We start from the raw sequence: 19,113 nt of genomic DNA on the forward strand, positions 1-19,113 counted from the left end.
GCATTGCAACCATTGTTGCTGAACCCTTGGTTTCAAACCACCAAACCCTACCTTTAGACCAAATGGAGCTAAATCCTTATGAGATCTTGGATCCATGAGGTAGACCTAGGTTCTAATGACCCTAGGGAGACCTAAGACACCCCCTCTATGACCTTGAGTGCAAGGTGAACTCCAAGCTTCAAGCTGGAGGAAAAACCCTATGAAATCTTCAAAAAGAATTTTGAACGAACGCACGAACGGATTCGCCATCGTGGTTTCGTCCGTCAATCCGTCCAGTATAATCCCAGTGGCTGGACCTGGATTTAGGAATGGATTTACTCTATGGCCTCTCTGCCCATGGGTCTGTTCCCTCTCGGGTATGTCTCAAGGATCGAACGGATGTAAGGGAGGATTAAGATGGTGCATCCGTCCGTGGATCTGCTCGCTCTTGGCTGTGTCTCAGAATTGAACGGATGTAGGAACGGATCCAAGCAAGAAGTTCCATCCATGGATCTACTCCTTGTGTTTTAACCTGTGGGCCTCAATGGAGTCAGGGACGGACTCACCCTGTTGCTTCCGTCCATGAGTCCGCCCGTACTGTCTTGGTTGAAACTTGATTTTAACCTTGGGGGCATAACATTGGACCTCTCTATACATCTTTTGATGGTTATTTTTGTATTTTTAGGCTACCCAACTCGATAGATAGTTGGTGCAACGGTGAGATTCATGTCAACCCCGTCGGGTGACACTTGAGTTCGGTGAGTGGGTTTTGGGTGATTTGTTTGGGCTTGAATATATAAATATTAAGCAATCATTATCATGCTATTATATAAAATATAAGCATTGTGTGCATTGCATTATTTATCTCAGATGTGAACTGCTATGAATGTGATGCGATATTATTCTCACTACTGTATCGGGTTATGGTGTCGGGTGTGTTGGTACCCGAACCCTAATTTCAATTATGAAATTGATTTATTGTCATCCTGATCTGTATGCGCCATGCCGTGTTGGTACTCGGGTACTAGATGGAATGGGACGTTGATGCACCCAAAATACCTCTCGGGATGATAGGACTTGCATATAGTATATCTGTGGTTAGGATTCTTGTGCCCTTATGCTACGACCCTTGCCAACAGGGGTTTATGTGTTGGATAGTCTGAGCACCTATTGCCTGTGGAGGTGGGAGAGGCCAGGTCAGGGGTAGTAATGGCTATCGAGGTCTGCCACTGGGTGACCTGATGGTTTCTACCAACATAGGCTCCTGTGTGATAATTGAGGTTTCACTGGTGCGATAAGTTAAGTGACCCTCAGGGTCTCCCGAGTTATTACAGTAGCATATACTTGACTTATAGAATTGTGTGTTAGGTGAAAAATGAATCTAACATTAGCATACATCATAATTATTTGAAATTACGTGTTTGTGTGTATGTGCATTCCCCTTTCCTCTCTCACTAGCTGGTGTAGCTAACCCCGCTGCACAATCCCTTTTTAGATATGCAGGTAATCTCTTAATAGTACTGTTGGATGCGAATCAAGTGGAGCAGGTGGCTGTGACTTGGATGTCGATGTACACCCAAGAATGCTGCCCTAGTGGCATGATTTATTATTTAATTTCTGTATTCATTCACAATTATGTATAAACTTTATGTTTAATTATAAGAAGAGAAAAGAATGGTTTCGAGATATTGAATTTGTACTATGTGTTATCATTAGAGAACCGATGCTTTATAATTCACATGATTTAAATATATTTTGCTTTCGCTAAGTCTGTAATTGGAACGATTTATTCCATTGGGTACATTCCTTACTGTCATCATGACTTGATGACAGGGTGGACTGTGGCTCGGGACATTGTATCTGTGATCCTAGTAGGTATTGGGATGACAGTGGTTGTCCCAGTAACCCCCTTTTGTTATAAAATATCTTTCATCGGGATAGGGGTGTGACAGTCCGGGGATCTAATTATGGTGTCCGGGACATGGGGATGTGGGTCCCATAGAAAAATAAACCAAAAGAACAAGTAACAGCATGGGCGGATCTATGAGCATAACTAGTCAAGTGAGTCTGTTCGTGACTCCGTTGCTGCTGTCAGGGCCTAAACCTCAAGGAAAGTTGCAGGGCTTTGACCCGTACTTATAGGACTTTGAGGGGACACTTATAATGGTAATTTAAGTTCAAGGTATAGGTGTTGACCATTGCCACCATGGCATTACCGGTTGGTAAAGGTCTAATTTAACCAGGGGTATTAGGGTATATTTCGGGTGCGATTGTAACATTCCCCCTACCTTATTAAAAATTTCGTCCCCGAAATTTGACACGTCCAATGTCTCAATGGGTGAGGATTGTTTAAATAACAATGCCTATAATTACCCACTGCAAGAACTAAGTCAAGGGTCCGATTAAGGTGAGGCGGTGCCTACATGGCACGACGAGTCAGGTTTTACAACTCCTCTTCCCTATAGGGTCACATTACCACAGGGGGTGTGGTTTACAGTAACCCTGGACTCAATTGGGTTAAGAGTCGATGATTACATTATCCCAAGGAAAACCGAGCCTCAATACTAAGTTAAGCCACAAGGAACAGAAGGTTCCTTAGATCTTCCAGATCAGGTCGGTATTACACTCTATCATCCTTGAGTTACAGGATTTAACTTCGTTTAGTCCCCGATCATAGGATTCATATTTGAATGCTTTCACTTTGGGTTATCTCATCACCTAACCCAACTTTAGAATGATTTGGAATATTGATGGAATCTCCTATTGTTCACTCCAAGTACGGAGGGAACGCATTTGGTGACCCATTATCCCATTCATACCTGTTGTTGGAGAAGGTCTTATTACATCTTTCAGTTTTAACTTTCACAACCTTATAAACCTACTACTCGGTTATTTCATAGGGGAAAGTCCATATTGGTCCTCTCTTTCGAGAGCCAACAGTCTTTTAATAGTTTTGGTCTAAGTCAATTCCTTCAAGTAGGTTCCAATAATTAACCTACCCGGTCAACTTATTAGAGGGGTCTACAATGATCTTCTTTCGAGAACCCACAATCTTTTACCAGTTTCGGTCTATGCCATATTTTTTAAGCAGGTCCTAACCATTAACCTACCTGGTCATTATCAAATTCATTGCCCACTAACCCAAAATCAACTTGATCAAGGTCGGGGCTCAACTAGCTAACATAACAAGGTCAAGATAAGGTTACATTTGTAGTGCAGGGGAAATTAGTCTAGCCACACGTTTCAAAATTTTAGGGGGTATATTAATTTTACTTTAAATTCACACTTATACATAAGTATAAATACAATAATTACATTCATATCCCTAAGGATCTACCTGTCACCTTGGTAAATTTTCAAGGGTAGGCAAGTCTTAGGTAGGTATACCAGGTCATTTAGGAATTATAAGTAAGACTTGTCCATGTATGGGTTTAAGTAAAAGTTGGATACACCAAGTAAAACTCCAATTAGAGTTGTCACTAACCTGTGAGGTGTCATGAATGACCTTCACTCCTACAAGGTCTCTATTGATCACTCAAACTAAGTTATTTGAAACCAGCCTATTATTTCCTTTCTTCTTTTCCGACTACAAGTTTGGATCCTATTTATCTCATCAAAGATTTCGACACCGCATAGGTTTGGTTCTACTAATTACTCTAGGTTCAATTGTTCATGGGGTTTAAGGATTTTCATCCTCAAGGGTAACTCTCCTTCTTTCACATAAGAGGGAAACCACACCATATACTAATGCCTACCATCTCTCACCGGCTTGGCCAATTGGTGCAGGCCCTAACCTTTCAGTTTCAAGGCATTAAACTAGGTTTAAGTGATCTCCACAAATGGGCCAAACAACATGGGTGTTAAAACTAGGGTATAGGCACATAATCATCACATATAGGTGCGGCCAAAAGGTCAAAAAAATTCAGGGCTCAACATCCTAAAAGAAAACAGATGGACTCACGAACGGAATCAATGATGTGAGTCCGTTCGTGGCTCCATCTCAAAATAGGCAGGACAGACTAATGGGCGGATGTGGAATGTAAATCCGTTCGTTCATCCATTCTCAGAAGACTAAGTTTTACAAAAATATTGAGGCGAACGAATCTTTGGACGGACTCATGGAAGTGGATCCATTCAATGTTCCGTGCAGCTCTAAAAACAAAATTTTAACAATTTTGTGCTGGGCGGATTCACTAGCGGAATCACGATAAGTGGATCCGTTCGTGTGCCCGTTTGCAGAATTTTATAAAAACTGAGCCACGAGTTTTTTTCAAACTCATTTTGGCTCCAAAGGGAAAGACACAACCGTAGGGCAAAAACTACCCCAAGGGACTTCCGTTCAAACATCCTTACCCTTCTTTGGTGGTTTTTGGCGATCCAAGCCCTAGGATCAATCTCTCACTTTCTCAAGGTATGGTTCTCTCCCCATTTTCTCTCTTCTTTTCCATTTCTAGGGTTTGTGATGATGTCTCTTCGTCTTCTCTTCCTTTCACATGGATTAGGGTAAACTTCTCAAGTTTGTGTTTGTGTTTTGATTCAAGTTGTATTTTCTAGCCATGTACACATCAAAACCATGCAAAAACCGATTGAGACTAGGGTTTTTTTTTTGGGGGGGGGGATTGAATCAAACCCTAATTGATCAATGGCACTATATTAGTGGATCCTTGTATGAATATTGTATCTTTTATTGAATTTAAAAGTCTTTACAAGAATTTTAGAAATTATTTGTCATGTTTGCCATACTTAGTTAAATTACTTGGATTATTTCTAGGTTTTGGTTGGGGTAAAATTCTCAATTCTTCAATACTTTGGGAAAACTCTCAAAGGCATGTCTAACTCTTTATATGTCCTAAAATTTCATAGAAAATCATTCCCTTGACATATCCTCATGCATTCTTTTCTTGTTCATATGGTTATTAGTACAATCCTTAGGATTTATACCCCTTTTTCTCTACAATAAATAATCCCTTATCTCTTGTTGGGGTCTTTCATTCAATCACTTGTTTGTTTGGCATTGATTGGGGTGTAAAGTAGCCAAAAACGTATGTTGTTCATATTGATCTCATCCCTTCATGCTCATGCTATAAGGTTCTCGTATAGATTTTGCATACATATAAAACTCTCTTCTCTTTTCCCCTTAATTTATCATATTTCCAATAGTAGCCATGTCTTATCTTCTTTTTGTGTAATCTTTTCATCTAACAATTTCCATATCACATGGGCATTTTGCTTCTATGATTTTATTTGCCAATCATGTCTCATTTATTTCAATTTGACTCACAATTATTGTCTTCTTGGGTGGTGTCTTGTGTGTAAGAAATAGCCATGGCTCAAAAAAGAAAGAGGGAACTAGCCATAGTGACAGCAGCTCCTACGACTTATAATGTGGGGAGGTTCATCTCGGCAAGGACCGAGGGATTCTTCCGAGAACACCTCCACAATAGGAAAATCTTAAGGGAGAGAGATATGGTGGTGGAAGAACTTCTTGCTTACAAGGTGGGCGCCAGATTCAACAAACTGAACTAGAGTAGTATGTTGACTCATCCGGACTTCTACTACCCCACACTAGTCAGAAAGTTCTATTCTAACCTGGTGTTGGTCAAAGAGGATGATGATGGCATCAAGTTGACTTCTTTTGTGAAGGGGATCACAATTGCCTTCAATGAGGTGGAGTTGGGGATTCTTCTAGATATTTCTGCAGAGGGAGACAGGGTCTATCATGCCCCTGGCATTGATCCCAACAGGTATTTGTCCCCAGCAGACAATCAAAAATTATTCAGGACACTCACAAACAACAAGTCCGATGAAAATGAAGATCTTTCCCAGTTTCCTCCTTCTCAGCAGGTTCTCACATTCATAGCCAAGACCAATTTGGCTCCTTCCAAGGCACACAACACTTAGCCTCCTTTGATGTCAACAGCACTAGCATACTCCCTGTACACCGGCCAATACATCTATCTTCCACATGTGATCATCTAGCATATGGCTCATGCGGTGATAAATCCTACCCACAAGAACAGTTTGCCATATGGTAGACTACTTACCTGGGTCTTTCTGTATTTTGGGATATACCTTGACCATGAGCCCAAGGAAACAAGCTCTGAGGGGCCCTTTGGGTTCAATACCATACAGAGGATGTGGTTGTACTGCGATTATGACAGTTTTGGGGAGCAGGTCAGATATGGGGAGGGTGGAGGACCCAGAGAGATCGATGATGAGGATGATGATGATGACATCGAGTTCATAGGATCCGGTCCATTTGCTGCAGGGACTTCTGGTGCTCGAGAGCGAGGTGGGAGTAACATTCTACTGGCCATCAGGCGGATGAACCTAAGGATGATGGAGGAATTTGAAGATGTCAAGAAGCAGTTCTCCATTTATAGTCGGCGTCTCGAAGGCATAGAGAAAGGATTGAGCGACATCAACACCTTCCTCGGTCGTGGTGGTGGCGATGCCGCGGAGGACTAGCCGACTTCTCTCTCTGAAAATTTGAAGTTGTTTTAACTCAGACTTTTCCTCACTTGTGTAGAGCTGGATGTTGTTGGAACTTTTTCCTTTTAACTTTCCTTTATTTTCTTACTTTTCTTTTCTTTTCTTTTTTTCTTTCTTTTTTTTTTTTTTTGATCAGTTAGTTTGGGAACTTTTTGTGGCGGAAGTATGTATTTTGAATTGGGATAGATGAAATCATGTATTTTGAGCATGGGATGGATGGAACTATGCATTTTGAGTTGGGAGAGTCACAATCACTCCCAAACAGGAATTTGGAACAATCTGGTCGTTGAACTTGGTTTTATATACATATGTTTATATATTTACCTATTTCCCTCATGTGGATTTTTTGTTGATAATTATGGGTTGGTTGTATTTGATATATCATTAATTATCGTGAATTCTCATATGTGATTGCCCATCTATTACTTACTCATGACCCAACAAAACATTAACATGGTTATAACTTAACAGCCTATGCTTCAAGCCCTAAGTTCCATGTTTTCCTATTATTTTCTAGGTTCTCATTTCACCACAATCAGTCTTCTTCCTATGTCCGCATACAATCATTTATGTTCTTGAGATTTTTAAATTAGAACCTAATTGTGGAGAGTAAATCAAGGGGTTACGCCAGACTGTGGTCGGTGCAGAGTACCATTGCTCTGATACCACTGTGTCATGCCCCCATCCCAATGAAAAATATTTTACAATAAAGGGGGTGACTGGGACAACCAGTGTCATCCCAATACCTACTAGGATCACAGATACAGTGTCCCAAGCCACAGTCCACCCTATCATCAAGTCATGATAATAGCAAGGAACATGAAATCAGATCGTCTATGACCTGCCTACATGTAGCAGCCATAGCAACGCCCTAATGAGGCACGGCACAATGATTGCCTTACCCCTGCGTGGGCAAAGCGCTCGGGCAGGGGTAAGGCGATCATTAAGCTGCGCCTTATTAGGGCGCTGCTATGGCTGCTACGGGTAGCTGGCCGTAGATGATCCTGATCCAAGGAACGTACCCAATGGAGTAAATCATTCTAATTACAGAGTTAGCGGAAGCAAAATTTAATTAAATCATGTGAATATAGAGCATCGGTTCTCTAATGGTACACATAATACAATTTAAGTGTTTGTAACCTTTCATTTCTCTCCTTATAAATTAAACGTAAAGTTTATACATGTATGAAAATGAATGCAGAAATAAATAATTAAATCACGCCATTAAGGCACCATTCTTGGGTGTACATCAACATGCAAGTCACCGCCACCGACTCCACTTGATTCGCATCCGAATGTGCACATCAAGAGATTACTTGCATATTAATTAAAAAGGGGTTGCGCAACGGGGTTAGCTCCACAAGCTAGTAAGAGAGCAAAGGGGAATGCACATACACACAAACATGCAATTTCAAGCAATGTGATGCATGCTAATGTTAGATTCATTTTTCACCTAGCACACAATTCTAAGTCAAGTGTATACTACTGTGAGAACTCGGGAGACACTGAGGGTCACTTAACTTATCGCCCCAGTGAAACCTCAATTATCACACGGGAGCCTTCGCTGGTAGAAGCCATCAGACCACCCAGTGGCAGACCCCGATAGCCATCACTACCCCTGACCTGGCCTCTCCCACCTCCACAGGCAACAGGTACTCAGACTATCCAACACATAAACCCCTATTGGCAAGGGTCATAGCATAAGGGAGCAAAAATCCTAGCCACAGATATACTATCTACAAGTCCTATCGTCCTGAGTGGTATTCCGGGTGCATCAACGTCCCATTCCATCTAGTACCCGGGTACCAGCATGGCACGGTGCATACAAATCAAGATGAAAGATAACAAGTTTTATAATTAAATTCTGGACCTCCGATACCAACACACCCAACACCGTAACCCGATACAATAGTGAGAGCCATAGCAAATCACATTTGAGATAAATAATGCAATGCGCACAATGCTTATATTTTATATAATAGCATGATAATGATTGCTTAACATATATATTCAAGCCCAACAAAATCACCCAATACCCACTCACCGAACTCGAGTGTCACCCGGCATGGTTGACATGAATCTCACCGGTGCACCAGCTATCCATCGAGTTGGATAGCCTAAAAATACAAAAGCAATCATCAAAAGATGTATGGAGGGATCCCATATTATACCCCCAAAGTTAAAACTAAGTTTTAACCAAGACAACACGGACGGACTCATGTACGGAAGCAACAGGGTGAGTGCGTCCCTGACTCTGTTCAGGCCAATAGGTCAAAACACAAGGGATGGATCCACGGATGGAATGCTTGGATCCGTTCCTGTATCCATTCAAATTTTGAGACACACCCGAAAGCTAGTGGATCCATGGACGATTGCACCATCTTAATCCGTCCCTGCATCTGTTCGATCCCTGAGACATTCCAGAGAGGAAACGGACCCACGAGTAGAGGCAATAAAGTAAATCTGTTCCTTCATCTCAAGCTTGAGTCTTTACAATTAATAGGGTTTGGTCTTTACCATTTGAGCTCCCTTTAAGGGTTAAGCATCACCTTGAGTCCCAAATGGAACCCTAGGTTAGCTCAAGCTCAAGGAATCTACTCCAAATCAAGAATGTACAAGGAGAAGAGGGAGATACTAAGAGTTAGGGGTTACCTTGGTGAGTGGAGCTCCAATTCCAGCCCTAGCCAGCCTTGAAGATCCACCTCCTCTTCCTCCTTCTCTCCCTTTTCTTCTTCTCCTTCTCCCCTTTTTCGTCTTTTCTTCAAGCCTTGGTCGAACGTGAGGAGGGAAGGTAGGGCAACCAACCTCCTTGGCATGCCTTCCATCTTCTTCCCTTCCCCTCTCATTCCTCTCCCTACTTCTACTTCTTCTTTCTTGTCTCTTCTCCTCCACGGTTTGCTTGGAGGGGAAGAGATAAGAGAATATGAGGTCATGTTTTGTTTTTTAAAGGTCCAAAGGGCCTTAGGTCTTGTTTGTTTAGGTGCCCCTAAACACAAAATAGTCTTTGGGGTTTAATTAGACCTTAGGGCTTATTTGGCCAAGGTCATAACCCATTAGGTCTATTTAGTTAGGACATGTTTGGGCCTACCCTAAGTCTTATAAGACATATTGGTCCTTAAGGTCTGTTTGGTTTAAGCTAGGATAGAAAACTCATTATTTGTTTAAGTTTAAGTCTTATGGGCCCACTTTCATGGCCCAATTAACCAATTAGTGATAAGGGTGGGAGTCCATATTGTCCGGGGATCTAATTATGGTGTCTGGGACACGAGGATGTGGGTCTCACAGGAAAATAAACTAAAAGGGCAAGTAACAGCATGGGCGAATCCACGAGCGGAACCAGTCAAGTGAGTTCGTTTGTGACTCCGTTGTTGCTGTTAGGGCCCAAACCTCAAGAAAAGTTGTGGAGCTTTGACCCATACTTCCAGGAGTTCCAGGGGACACTTATAATGGTAATTTAAGTTCAAGGTCATAGGTGCTGACCATTGCCACCATGGCATTACCTGTTGGTAAAGGTCTAATTTAACTCGGGGTATTAGGGTATATTTTGGGTGTGGGTGTAGCAAAATGGGTGTCGCAAATGACACTCTGGAGAGTTGCAAAGGTCAAAAGTGATGTTGATCAACTTAAGATGCCCAGACATACTGAATAATATTACTGGAATGGAATTTCGGGCCTAAAATTGGTAAATTACCAAAATGCTCTGAATGGCATGAATGCAACAAGTGCGAATAAAATCATATTTTGGCATCACCATTGATTAAAAACATGATTATAATGCATTTATATGCATGAAATAACGTTCTGAACTTAGCAGGGGGATCGAACTTATTTTTAGAAAAAGTTGGTACTGTGACGATAAAAGGATTGACAGGTCTTTTAAGAAAACATAACGGCATAAGGGCCAAAAAATTAAAATTCTGGAAGGACTAGAATAAAGCAGTAAGATTCTGTCAGATGCCAGAGTCATTTATTCTAGAAAGCTGTAATTCTGGAATGACTAGTGTAAAACAGTAAGCTTCTATCAGGTGTCAGAGTCATTTATTTTAGAAAGCTATAATTCTGGAATGACCAGTGTAAAGTTCTAAGATTCGGTCAAATGTCAGAGTCATTTATTCTAGAAAGTTGTAATTCTTGAATGGCCAGTGTAAAGCAGTAAGATTCTATCAAATGCTAGAGTCATTTATTCTAGAAAGCTATAATTTTGGAATGACCAGTGTAAAGCAATAAATTTAGTCAAATGCCAGAGTCATTTATTCTAGAAGGTAATAATGATCAAAAGTAGGTAACAACCTCATGAATCATTGATCAGATCATTAGTAAAATAACTCACTCACACATCACTAAAACTTCGGAAAACAATTCATCGCCCGATGGCGAATGTTGTAAAACGACTAAATACACCAATTTAGTGATAGTGGATGGCCATTTTGGGGCTCTTCGGGATAATTACCAGAATTCCCTTGAAAGGTTGGGATGATATTTTATAGGAAAAATTATGTCTACCACCCCTATAGTTTGAATCTATTACGTCTACCATCCTTGCAAATTAATCTATTTCAAAAACCTCCCCTGTATTTTGAAAAAACCTTACAACCGTACCCCTACCGTTAGATTATAACAGTTAAGTGATGATGTCATCACCCAATTTTAATCTAAATGCCCATATTACCCTTAATAAAACCTCATTTCCTATTTACCCTCAATTGAAATAAGTAATGTTATTATTTTACCCCCAAAACACCATCTTCTCAAATCTCAAAATGGAAAAAAAAAATATTAGAGGAGAACCTTCATTGCCTCTGAACAATCGAGAGAACTACTTCCATTCTCATCTCCGATCAACCGACACCACCATCACCAACCATTCCCATCTCCATTCTTATTTCTTATAAGAATTAGGAAATGATAGTTTTACCCTTTTAATTGTTGCACTCGGCGGAGAGTTGTGGATAATGGAGATGGTACAGTCATGGTGGTTTATCAGAGAAGAAAAGAATAAGAAGAAGATCAGCAAAGGAGGAGAGGGTTTGTCTGGGTTACCTGCGGTTAGGGTTTGGTGAAGAGGAGTTGTTTTTGCCATGATTTCTCACTCCTTTTTTTGGAGGAAAAATAAATTGGCTGGAAGATAGAGCTTCTACAACAGTCCAAGCAAGAGAGCAAGGAAGACAAAGAAGAAAAGAAGAATTGGCTGGGGAAGTTGAAAAACCTCTATTCAAAACTCTAGTTTTCTATCGGTCATGAGATCTGTAAAAAATAAAAAAGAAGAAAGAGAATCAGACTATGTAAATGGTGATTTTATATTTCTAGCCAACTTCTCCAATCCAAATCGCAAGATTGATGTGAGGTTTGAGTACTTGGAAATCGAGCTCTACTTCGACAGGCTTATTGCAACTCAAGCCCTTCAAGCCTTCTCTTTGAGAGCTGGAGATGTGAGGTTGGATTTGGTTCATATGTTAACAAGTGAAGCTTATTTGCCTCCAAATATGGCATTTGAGCCCAGAAATCAGTTACAGAGTAATCGGATTCGGTATAATATAAGGGGAACAATTAGAGTGAGATTCAATCTGGGCTTGACTCATATATCTCATATATCTTATTGGCTTTATGGGAGATGCCAGGTTGAGATGTCCTGGTTGCTCGAAGTTGTAGAATACAGAGGTGAAGATCCAAATACATGATTTATTGTTTTCTGTAATTTTATTTTCTCTTATGAATTCTTTTTATCTTTGATTTGTCTTTTAAGCAACCAGCAGGGTTTGATTTTGTTGTGTTTTTCAACATAATGATGCTGGGAATTGTCCCACATCGGAAACGTAAAGGTGAATACTTGGGTATATTTAATAAAGTTCTATCTATTGTTTAAGTTAATAAACAAGGTCGATGCTACGGTGTATGTGCGAGGACTTTCGTCCAAGCGTGCAAGTGCGGCATGGGCAGTGGGCTGTAGAGGCATTAGTGACGCATGCGCTTAACACTTGGCACACTTCGAGCAAGATCTGATTTGGACCATTCCTTTTGAATCTGGTCCGTTAGATCGTAACTGTACGATCTAAACCATCCAAAAATATAACAGTCATAACTATATACATTGATCTAGTTTCGATTTGAATCTGGATAAGATCAATGTATACAGTTATGATTGTTATATTCTTGGGTGGTTTAGATCGTACAGTTACGATCTCAAGGACCAGATTTAAAGGAATGGCCCACTTAACACTTGGCACACTTCGAGCAAGATCTGATTTGGACCATTCCTTTTGAATCTGGTTCGTTAGATCATAACTGTACGATCTAAACCATCCAAAAATATAACAGTCATGACTGTATACATTGATCTAGTTCCGATTTGAATCTGAATAACATCAATGTATATAGTTATGATTGTTATATTTTTGGATGGTTTAGATCATACAGTTACGATCTCACGGACCAGATTCAAAATTGATCAATAGTTATGACTGTTATGTGTTTGGATGGTTTAGATCGTACAGTTATGATCTAGCAGACCAGATTTAAAGATGGAAGAATCCATCTGTTGGGAACAGGTGCCAAGTGGCTTATTAATATCCAGAGGTATTTCAAATTTGAAAAAAATCCCAAAAACGTTCTCTACTTCTCCTCATTCTCAAAGGTGATCTTACAGGGAATCTGTTTTGCTGCAGGAATCATTCTTGGCTTCGTTTGTGCAATACATAGCCAAGATAATCAACACAGTTTGAGGCTTCACTGTATCCTGGGAGACAATTCATCCGCAACCTATTTGCATTTGAAAGTAGGGACAAATTTCGTCTTAAGGAAAGCGACTCTGTAACGCTCCTTGAAGTTTCAAGCCAACTCCTGTTCCAACAGTATGAGCTATAAAGATTATAGTCAACACTCAATACAGTGAGTCCTGCTATTCTTTTTTCTTTTAAAATATGACATTCAATGGCAGAGCTTAATTGATCTTCAATATCCATTGCTACCACTGTTGCTGTTGACAAGTTTGATTAAACAGACCAGTGATAAATGTGAAGATAAGAAAATGATTCGAAATGGGAATTTGATGTAGTCATTGAATTTTGATATAGAATAGAACATGGATATGGTCTTCTTAGCGGTAATATTTCAGCTCTAACGAGTGCCTTGAGTCTCTGTTTTGTGCTTGGTTATTCAGTGTAGAATTGTAGGATTTGGTGTTTGATCTGCTTCTTTCAAGGTGTTTCAGTTGATTTTTGGTGTTCTTGGGAAGAATTGATTTGATTGTATAGCTATGACGTTCGGAACGAGACTTCCGACATGGAAGGAGAGGGAGAGGGAGAATAACAAGAGAAGGGAGAGGAGAAGGCGAGCTATCGCAGTGAAAATCTATGCCGATTTATGCCCATCGTCAGAGCAGGAGGTTGTCGTCGCCAGAGAAGGTGGTCATCGCCGGAGAAGATCTGGATACGGGGTTAGTTTATTAATAGAGAATAGGAAGGGGAAAACTAACTTTTCAAACTAATAGGGAATATGGAAGGGCAAAATTGTCTTTTCAATTTAAAACTAACAGAGTTAGCCCTCAGGGGTATAGATGTAATTAATTAATTTACAAGGATGGTAGATGTAATAAATTCAAACTATAGGGGTGGTAAACATAATTTTCCCTATTTTATATGATTTTATGATGCACAATGAGCATAACATATGCATGGGAATGATAGAAAATGTCAACAAGTATATTCCATAATCCGGTCACTTTACTAATCTACATTATGCCAGAGTTACGATGGAGCAGGAAGGTGAAAATACCTGGATTCAACCTTCCACTAAGGTTTCAAAAGAAACTTTCGTACAAATTTTGGCGGCACTTTCGCTCTATGACATGGAATTCGTTGATTAAATTCAGAAAGAACCTTGACTTACCAAACAAACTTTTGCTAACGAAAATCAAACATAACCTCGACATGCCGGAAGAACTTCGTAGGAAATCAAATAGAACTTCGGCTTAGGTGGAGGGGAAAAGACTTCTTCTCTCTCACTTAAAGGGCTATAGCTCTCATAAGGTAGGGTTTGGAAATATCCCTATTATCTGTGGATTCGGGACTTCGAGGGGCTTATCGAGGGACTTTCCACAGAGTAACAAAGCATCAGGGGGACAAATCCATGTTGGCAAAAGGGATGAAAAATTAGGAGTAAAGGTACAGACTTTACTCACTCAAGGCATCTAAAAAGAAAAACAAAAAGAAAAAGAAAGAGAAGGATAAAAGATAATCAGATTTTCTTAAAAAAAACTCTATTTTGAAAACTTCCTGCTTCTTTCTCTTCTTTTCAAAACTCAATCCAAAAGAAAAAAAAAATTTTAAAAACCAAACTCGGACAAAGCTTCTGCAGAAGCCTTTTTTTCTCAACTCTATCTCAAAAAACCCTTTTGAAAAAACTTTCTGATTTATTTTTTTTTTGTAAGAACCTATCTGATTTGAAATCTTCAAATATATTTTTTTGTTAAATCTTATCAGAAATGCTTCCACAAGCTTTTAAGGGATAAGGGTGGGATGTGGGATAAAGCCCACCGCCTAAGAAGGCTTCTCAGACCCGAGGAATAGGCCTAGGGTTCCACGGATCCGTGGATACTTAAGTGGATCTAGATCTCATCGGTTTTGGCCCAGAAAAGTCCATTTCGACCATTTTGGACGCATTTCGCACCCAGGTATCGAATTTTGACGTGTAATATACCGTTGGAATCATCTTTCTGAGAACTATCCAAATGTATAATCTTATTCCAAGATTAGGTAAAAAATGTTTTAACTTTGAATAAAGTGATTAACCTTAATTTGGTGTTGGCAAATTGCCGACAATGTTTCCAATCACTGCTTCTGCACCCTTGGCTATTATTGAGTATTTTACATTTTAAAAACACTTGTCTGAACCTGATCAAGGTAAAAATTAAATAGGTTAGGTGGTCGAGCCCTTCTGGGAGAGAGAAACTTCGTCAATTCATGTCCGGTTGCCATCACTACCTAAGGGGGTGACAAAATTCAGGGTCTACAATGACCTGTGTGCATATTGCAATAATGCATCCGAATCTGACTAGCTTATTGTACTCTCTTGTGAGGTTTATAAAAGAATTTGGACTGATGGCTCTTTAGGGATCCGAACAAAGCATCTAAAATCTACAAATATCCCTCATCTTATTGACTCTCTAATACAAAACCCCAACCTAGAGAAGAGAAATCTCAGAGTTGCAATAGCTGTAGAGGCATGAAGCTTATGAATCATACGATGAAGTTATGGAAGAGGGTCATTGAAACTACTATCTTGGAGAACCAATTTGGTTTTATGCTAGGAAGATCTACAATGGAAGCTATTTTCCTACTTCGGAGACTCATGAAAAGATATAGAGAGGGCATAAAAGATCTCCATATGGTCTTTACTGACTTAACAAAAGCCTATAACAGAGTTCCTGGAGAATTAATCTAGCAAATACTAGAGAAGACAAGGGTATCATACAGTTATGTTGACATTAATATATGTATGATGGTGTAGTGAATAGCATAAGAATTGTGGAGGGTCAATGTAGTGAGTTCCTAATTACAGTTGGATTACACCAAAGGTCAACCTTAAGCCCTTATTTGCTATCATGGATGATTTAACAAGAGACATACAAGATAAAGTTTCTTGGTGTATGCTTTTTGCTAAAGATATTGTTTTGGTGGATGAAACAAAGGTAGGGATTAATGGAAAGTTGGAGTTATTGAGATCTACCTTGGAATAAAAAAGTCTTAAGATAAGTGGAACAAATACGGAGTATATAGTGTGTACCCTTAGGCACACTAGCACAATTAATGAGGTGGTGAATATTGCTTAGAAGGATGTTGGATATGTGTGTCCATCAAACCCGGCTCAGTCCGGTTCCACCTGGTTTATTGTGTATTAAACATTTCATACATTTTTGTTTAATATGATCACATGCTATATAAATTTTTTGAGCAATGTATGTCTGTAAGTATTATTTTAAATTGGTTGTTACGACTAGGGTTTGGTTTGGGCAGCCCTTATCATATGGTCATCGTATTGGGTATGCCTAGACATGTTTGATGTTGGGGTACAAATTCGAGTACGCACATGTTGATGTGTGTATTGACAGAGAATATTATTTTATCGATTCCCTCATGTATTACTACTAGATGTAGGTTTGGGATAGACATGTGTCACCAAGACCCAGTACCTGAGAGGGCCTTGTCACACTGCATGATGTGAGCGCATGCTTTGGTTCACCAATGACTATGGTTCAAGAGAACTAAAGCTGATGTTCTGGGAATGCATAAATATTATGTGAGTGAAAGAGTCACCCAACAGGTCTCCACTGTTCAACTGAGGAACACATCAAGGGGAGTTAGCCTGCGGATGGTCGGATTTGAATTAGAATCCTATACCGTATTATTAAATGGTTTTTGCAAAACATATTTTCATATAAAATGATAATTTTTAATTATGTATTTGATTAAAGAGATTAATCGTGTTTTTTGGATTCCAATCACATACACAGATGCTCTGATATAGACATGCACCATGGAATGGGGTTTGGCAGTACGAGTGTACATGCCTTAGATTCTTTGATGATGGTGTTGTTTAGTGGAGGGTTAGTGCATAAATTGGTATGCAAGGGTATTTCTAGGATTTGCTAATTAATAATTAATTTATTTAAACTAGTATGAGCTTGATGCTAATTAATTAAAGACCCATTAATGATTAAATTAATTAATTATAATTATTCCCTTTTAGATTCTGCTTCTTCACTAATTAAGCCCATAAGGATTTTAAGTCAAATAGGAGACAGAGTGTCAGACTCTCATCGAGAATGAGGAGGCTCTTTAGAACCTCACCTATTTAAGCACACCAAAAAGGGCATGGCCAGAGCATTCTAGTCTTAGACAAATTTTTCTACCTCCCCCTCTGGAAAATCTGTCCCTTGGCACTCTCTCTCCTCTTCTTTGTTCTCTTGCTCTCCAGAGTTGTGAGATTAGGTTAGGGTTTTGGAAACTCGGGTTGTCACGCCCCTATCCCAAGCTTAGGAATAAGCATAGTCAAAAGGGTGATTAGGATGACACGCATAATCCCAATTCCTACTAGGATCAACGACACAGTTTCCCAATCCATAGTCAACAACCAAGGACCCACCCAAATAATTATAATTTACCAAAAGGAAGGAATATTCCATTGGAAACAGAGTTAATACACGCGGAAGCAGTATATATATAGCAGTTACTATATGTTCAACTGGCTAGGTGATACAATAATAGTTTAACACTGACTACCAATTGACCATGACGTAACTACTCAAAAGAATAATAAGTTATTACAGATAATGTTCATAATGGGCACAAAGCCCCAAAAGAGTCAAAAGTGGGGACAGTCCCCAACAACATCAAGGCCCGTAGGCACAATCTTCAGAGGGGCAGCCATCGCCGTGTTCTTCTAACACAACCTCAGGTTCCTCTGCGCCAATATTGTCATAATCTATCGGCTGGGCCTCTAGGCCAGCCAGATAGCTACCATCTGCATCAAAATCTAAAAAGTTGTGTACACAGGGGGTTAGCTCTACTGAGCCAATGAGGGGAAAGGGAAATGTACAAACACACAATCACATATAGTCCATGATGCATACAATGTTAAATAGATTTTTCACCTAACAAACAATCTAAGTCATGGTATATACTACTATGATAACTCGGTAGATACTATGGGTCACTTAACTTATCGCCACAATGAAACCTCAATTATCACTAGGGAGCCTACTCCGGTAGAAGCCATTAGACCACCTAGTGGCAGACCCTAATAGCCATCACTATCTTTGACCTGGCCTCTCTCACCTCCACAGGCAACAGGTGCTCAGACTATCCAACACATAAATCCCTGTTGCTTAGGGTCGTAGCATGGGGGAATAAGAATCCTAGCCATAGATATACTACATGCAAGTCCTATCATCCCGAGAGGTATTCCGGGTGCATCAACGTCCCATTCCATCTAGTGCCAGGGTACCACCACGGTACGATGCATACAGACCATATGACAATCAATAATACGATAAGCATTTTTGGGGTTCCAGCACCGACATACCTGGCATCGTAACCCGATACAATAAAATAATGTTAACATATCCACATTTCATCAATTCGTATCCAACATGGTTTATATGCAAGGATACAACATGTTAAGAATGAATGCAAGCACAAGAACCATTATATGATCTATATACTTATATGTATATCATATCTATATCAAACCCAAACATCACCCAAAACCCACTCACAGTTTGCTTGCTTGTTGCCCGGTGTGCTTGGTAAGATTTACCTTGGTGCATGCACTCCCGTACAAGTTACGAAGTCTGAGGATGCATGAGAACAATGTTAGAAGTGTATAGGTGGGTCCCATGAGGGGTCCCAACAATTTATTTGAGGTTTGGGTTAAGACAGCAAGGGCGGATGCAGGGGCAGAGGCAGCCAGGTGAGTCCATTTTTGGATCCGTCCAAGCCAATCAATGAAAATAGATGGAACGGATTCACGGACGGAACTTCCAAGTGAATCCGTTTGTGCATCTTGTAGGATTAAGTGCTTGCCAATCTCCCGAAAGACACCTTTTGAGGGAAGGTGCAACTTTAATTTCTTATTGCACACCAGCCA

At 40.0% G+C, this 19,113-nt stretch overlaps 1 protein-coding gene across 1 annotated transcript; it reads left to right on the plus strand.

Moving 5' to 3' along the window:
* The first annotated feature begins 11,708 nt into the window (after window positions 1-11,708).
* On the plus strand, window positions 11,709-12,149 carry LOC122643516. The gene has a single exon (XM_043837130.1). The coding sequence runs from the start codon at window positions 11,709-11,711 to the stop codon at window positions 12,147-12,149; it is 441 nt and encodes a 146-aa protein (XP_043693065.1).
* The last annotated feature ends 6,964 nt before the right edge of the window (window positions 12,150-19,113 follow it).

Source organism: Telopea speciosissima, chromosome 10 (genome assembly GCF_018873765.1).
Source record: "Telopea speciosissima isolate NSW1024214 ecotype Mountain lineage chromosome 10, Tspe_v1, whole genome shotgun sequence".
NCBI lineage: Eukaryota > Viridiplantae > Streptophyta > Magnoliopsida > Proteales > Proteaceae > Telopea > Telopea speciosissima.